Below are 4,996 nucleotides of genomic sequence, written 5' to 3' on the forward strand. Positions count from 1 at the left end.
TTCAAACACTATTCCATTTGAATTATTCTTTATGGATTTTGGAAGATGGCCTGGCAAAATGGATATTCAGAGATTAATTCAACTACATGTAATGTTTTTTTTTCTCTGATGAATATGAAAAGAATTATGAAGAAAGATTATGTATTCGAGATAGCCACTCCCAAAGGAATTTGTTCAGATATGAATTTCAGTAATTAATGAAGAAATAAGGTAAATATCAGAGTTGAAATACCACTTAGTGTTTGTACAGAAATCTTCAAGGCTTAATCCTTTCCTCACTGAGCTATTTTCCCTTTTGGAGCCCTTGGGCTTAAAGCATCATGCTTTTCCAACTAGGATTGTAGCTTAGCAAGTAATAATAATAATAATAATACCAATGATAATAATAATAATAATAATAATAATAATAATAACAATAATAAAAGCAATTAACATTCTTATAAAAATAAGATATAGAAATATACACATTACTTACAATTAAAGATCTTGACGATCTTATTTCTCTTCCAGTCACATTTGACTCATTATTTCAAATATAACTGATATTATACATTCTAAAGACCCAAGGATTCAATAACATAAAAATCTAAAATAAACCCATAACGAAATACGATAGGTGTTTTGAAAATTACATATCCATTATCAAGGATTTTCATTAAAATTCAAGGGGGAAGGCTCGTACCAATCACTGATTAATTTGAATGAAAATGGTAACTAAAAAATTATATGTTATCTGAAAACAATTAATCTAAAAAACATATAAAATAAGAGATTAACTGAAGAGTCCCAGCCAGTTTAGCGTCGCCGAGTGGGAAGTTGGGAACTGTGGATGACAGGGAGGGGGGAAAAAAGGGAAGATAAAAACATTTATTGGCAACTGTAATTTGAAGAAAACGTTATTTTTGAGGGGAGACTCTTCTGTTGTGCACGCGGACTTCTGGTCGATACTCATCGCTGTAAACGAAAAAGGGAAGCTAAAAACATTTATTGGTAACTGTAATTTGAAGAAAACGTGGTTTTTGAAGGGGAGACTTTTCCGTGTGCGCGAACTTGGGTCGAAACTCTTCTCAATGCAAAGAAAAAAGCAATTTAATAACATTTATTGGAAGCTATATGAAGAAAGCGTGGTTTTTTGAGGGGAGCCTTTGCTGTGTACGCGAACTTGGGACGAAACTACTAGCAGTAAAAGGTAGAGGGAAAATTTGGTCTATGTGGTTGTTTACTTGGTCTATTACTAAATGCGTGACAGAAACCTTTCCCTTTTATAATACTAAGACCTTTCATATAGGTGCATTTTCTTCTTAGTCTTATAAATTGCAATTGCCTTTGACGAGATATGAGAGCCTTTTTTCATCGCCTGAAAGTATTCTCTTTAAAAGTTTAAAGGCCACTCACGAATGGCAGAGGCAAGGGATTGTGACTATGCCATAGAAACTGACCATGTATACATATGACCAATGCCTAGCTCCCTCTACACTCAAGCTAGGACCATGGAGGCCAAGGCAATGGCTGCTGATGACTCAGCAGGTAGACCTATAGGCTCCCCAAAAATCTCCAATCCTTAGCTCACAAGGATGGCGAGGCGGCAGACACTACAAGAAACTATCGAGTTTGAGCGGGACTTGAACCCCAGTCTGGCAGGGATGTTTCCAATAGGCCGACGTCGCTAGAGAAGCATTCTTCCTTTCAAGATGTCGTTGAAGGTCTGTTCACTAAAAGAATATATTTTTGTTCCCTTTTAATGAAAAACTGAAATAATCACAACAATGACTGATGTTTGCAAATCAATGTGTCATGCAAATGAGCGATTACGACAAGTAAACGAGAGATTTTTGTATTTTTTATGTTGATTTCTCGAAATTTAATCTTATCAAGTTCAAAGGATAAGAAAACTGGAAAGTAAATAAAGTCATCCTTCGAAAGAAATTAGAAAATGAAATGGATTAATGGAGTTGTTAACGGTGTCACAACACTGTCTGGGCGTCAACATAATAAATAGCTGATTGGGTCTTTGCCAAGTTGGAAAAATGGGGGAATCAACACCTCGTAATATGGTCGAGAAAAAGTAACAAATGGGGATTGCATTTAACACATATATGGAAAAATTAAAGATATAGAAGGATAAAATAGGCCTCCTGGAAGAGAGTTAATATATTCCGTTTCGGAAATTCAATAAAAAAATAGTCAATTTCTCTAGGACCGAAGAGGATCCGAGTTTGGGGAGGACTTGTCTGCTTTGCGGCACCCTCGACTCGACTGAACTTCTGACTCCGGCCTCGACTGAACTTCTGACTCCGGCCTCGACTAAACTTTTGACTACGGCCTAGACTGAACTTCTGACTCCAGCCCCGACTGAACTCCTGACTCCGGCCTCGACTAGACTTCTGACTACGGCCCCGACTGAACTTCTGACTCCAGCCTCGACTGAACTTCTGACTCCGACCTCGACTGAACTCCCGACTCCGGCCTCAACTGAACTTCTGACTCCGGCCTCGACTGAACTTCTGACTCCGGCCTCGACTGAACTTCTGACTCCGGCCTCGACTATACTTTTGACTCCGGCCTCGACTGAACTTCTGACTCCGGCCTCAACTGAACTTCTGACTCCGGCCTCGACTAAACTTCTGACTCCGGCCTCGACAGAACTTCTGACTCCGGCCTCGACAGAACTACTGACTCCGGCCTCGACTAAACTTCTGACTCCGGCCTCGACTAAACTTCTGACTCCGGCCTCGAGTGAACTTCTGACTCCGGCCTCGACTAAACTTCTGACTCCGGCCTCAACTGAACTTCTGACCTCGACCTCGACTGAACTTCTGACTCCGGCCTCGACTGAACTTCAGACTCCTGCCTCGGTCGTCATACTGCTGTCATCCCACCATCATCCTGTCTGTCCTTCGTGTTCCTGATATGACCTGAATCCTTCACAAGATTACCTTACTTACGGGCTGCCTTCGTGCAAGAGCCCGTGGTTCCCTTCGTTGTAAGGGGGTCCAATCTAAAACAACAACAACAGAGTTGATAATATTATCATTATTGAAGATACTTAAGACTCAGAAAAGAGCATAGGGACAATATTCACTCTTTGATTAGTGTGAATGTTGGAAAAGGTTTGAATTTCCTGATTGCAAATAACCATGGACGAAGGATCAAGGTATCATTATTCTGAACACCTGATCGGATATCAATATGACCTGTGGTACTTTTAATGTTAATAAAACTGGATCGTATCAAAATAAGTATCATGTTATTATAAACAGTACGTTCGTCTTTAGGTAATTCTTTTTCTCCATTTGTTCACATTTTGAAGCACTTTCTGCTAGAATAAAATGAGCTTCCATTAACCTTGCCAGGGAATCAAATACCCCAAAAGATCATAAACTAAAATGGATTGCAAATAAAGCAGAAAAGGGAGAGGAATAACTTCATCCAAAATTATTCGCTTTGATTCAGATATGACGAGACTTGTATAGTTTCCTTACCAAGGGGGAAATGTGTTCAGTCAAAGAGGATATGAAATTTGTGTGTAATCCCGACACGTGGTCATTCAGCTTACAGTCGAATTTTGTAGTTTTAAGGAGATTTGATTAAAAAAAAAAAAAAAAAAAAAAAAAAAAAAAACCGAAGATAAGAGAGAAGCTCGTGAATTGGGTTAGGATAGCATAGGATAGGGTTATAAAATTTAGGCCTCAAGCCAAGCAATGGGGAATCAAAGGCCATTCAACACTATTCATGATTTAGGACCCAGGTTGTTAAACGAAGCAGTAAAAACTGGTGGGGGAGGAAAAGAGGCAATATAATGAAGATGTGGAGACAAGTAAGAAAGAATTCAGGGAAGAGGAACTTTTTCGAAAAAGAAATAAGTTTATAGAGAAGGGTTAATGAGCTAATAGATATCGGGATAAAAAATAAAAGATGAAAGATGTTGTATGGAGAGAATATAGTCATGGTTGATAATATGGGCATTTTCAAAATATGTGGGACATTGAAGATAGAAAATTTGGATGATGTCGGAATGGATGGGGCTAAGTTAATATTTGGAAATAACTGGAGAAGACTATTGAAGAATGATATAAATCCATATATATATATATATATATATATATATATATATATATATATATATATATATATATATATATATATATATATATATATATAAAGTTTAAAGATTGCTTATGAATGGCAGAGGCAAGGGACAGAGACATTACCCTAGCAAGCAGGACAATGTCCTAGAGATCATATGATCAGCGCCCAATCCCCTCTCCACCCAAACTAGGACCAAGGAAGGCTGGATAATGGCTGCTGATGACTCAGCAGACCTATAAGCTCCCCCAAACCCCCCCTCCTTAACTCACAAGGATGGTGAGATTGTAGTGACCATAGAAACTAACGAGTTTGAGCGGGACTCGAACCCAAGTCTGGCGATCACCAGTCAGGGACGTTACCACATCGGCCACCACATATTCGATTCCTCTTCTGTTATTTCTTCGGCAGTTATATAATTGAATCTATGGCCCTTTTCTCCAATAGAGGTCACTCTTAGCATCTATTTTCTGCTGATATTGTCTGCATATAATGTATACATTACTTAAAGAGTACAGAGACACCTGGATGAATCCTTCAGAATTTCAAACTTGCAGCGAATGTTTTTATGGTGAACAGGCTGACATAAGTATCTCTTTATAGTTCATGTATGAAAGGTCTATTTCAATGTTGTTAATGCTATTGAAATATTCTATTTTCATTGTTCATAACTTCTCCCGTTCCTCACTGGGCTATTCGTTTCCTGTTGGAGCCCTTGGGGCTACAGCATCCTGCTTTATCAACTAGGGCTGTAGCTTAGCTATTAATAATAATACTCATAATAATAATAACGCCCTTGGGGTTATAGCATCCTGCTTTTCCAAATAGGGTTGTAGCGTTGCTATTAATAATAATAATAATAATAATAATAATAATAATAATAATAATAATAATAATAATAATAATACAT

At 38.0% G+C, this 4,996-nt stretch overlaps 1 protein-coding gene across 1 annotated transcript in view; it reads left to right on the forward strand.

The window, feature by feature from the left end:
• The first annotated feature begins 1,490 nt into the window (after window positions 1-1,490).
• The window catches only part of LOC137634721 (putative uncharacterized protein DDB_G0290521), a 16,232-nt gene continuing 12,726 nt past the window's right edge, over window positions 1,491-4,996 (forward strand). Inside the window, exons 1-2 of the mRNA XM_068367211.1 lie at window positions 1,491-1,527; window positions 2,347-2,888. Coding sequence (XP_068223312.1) covers window positions 1,491-1,527; window positions 2,347-2,888 — 579 coding nt within the window. The remainder of the gene's footprint in view (window positions 1,528-2,346; window positions 2,889-4,996) is intronic.

The sequence above is a fragment of the Palaemon carinicauda genome, chromosome 45, assembly GCF_036898095.1.
Source record: "Palaemon carinicauda isolate YSFRI2023 chromosome 45, ASM3689809v2, whole genome shotgun sequence".
NCBI lineage: Eukaryota > Metazoa > Arthropoda > Malacostraca > Decapoda > Palaemonidae > Palaemon > Palaemon carinicauda.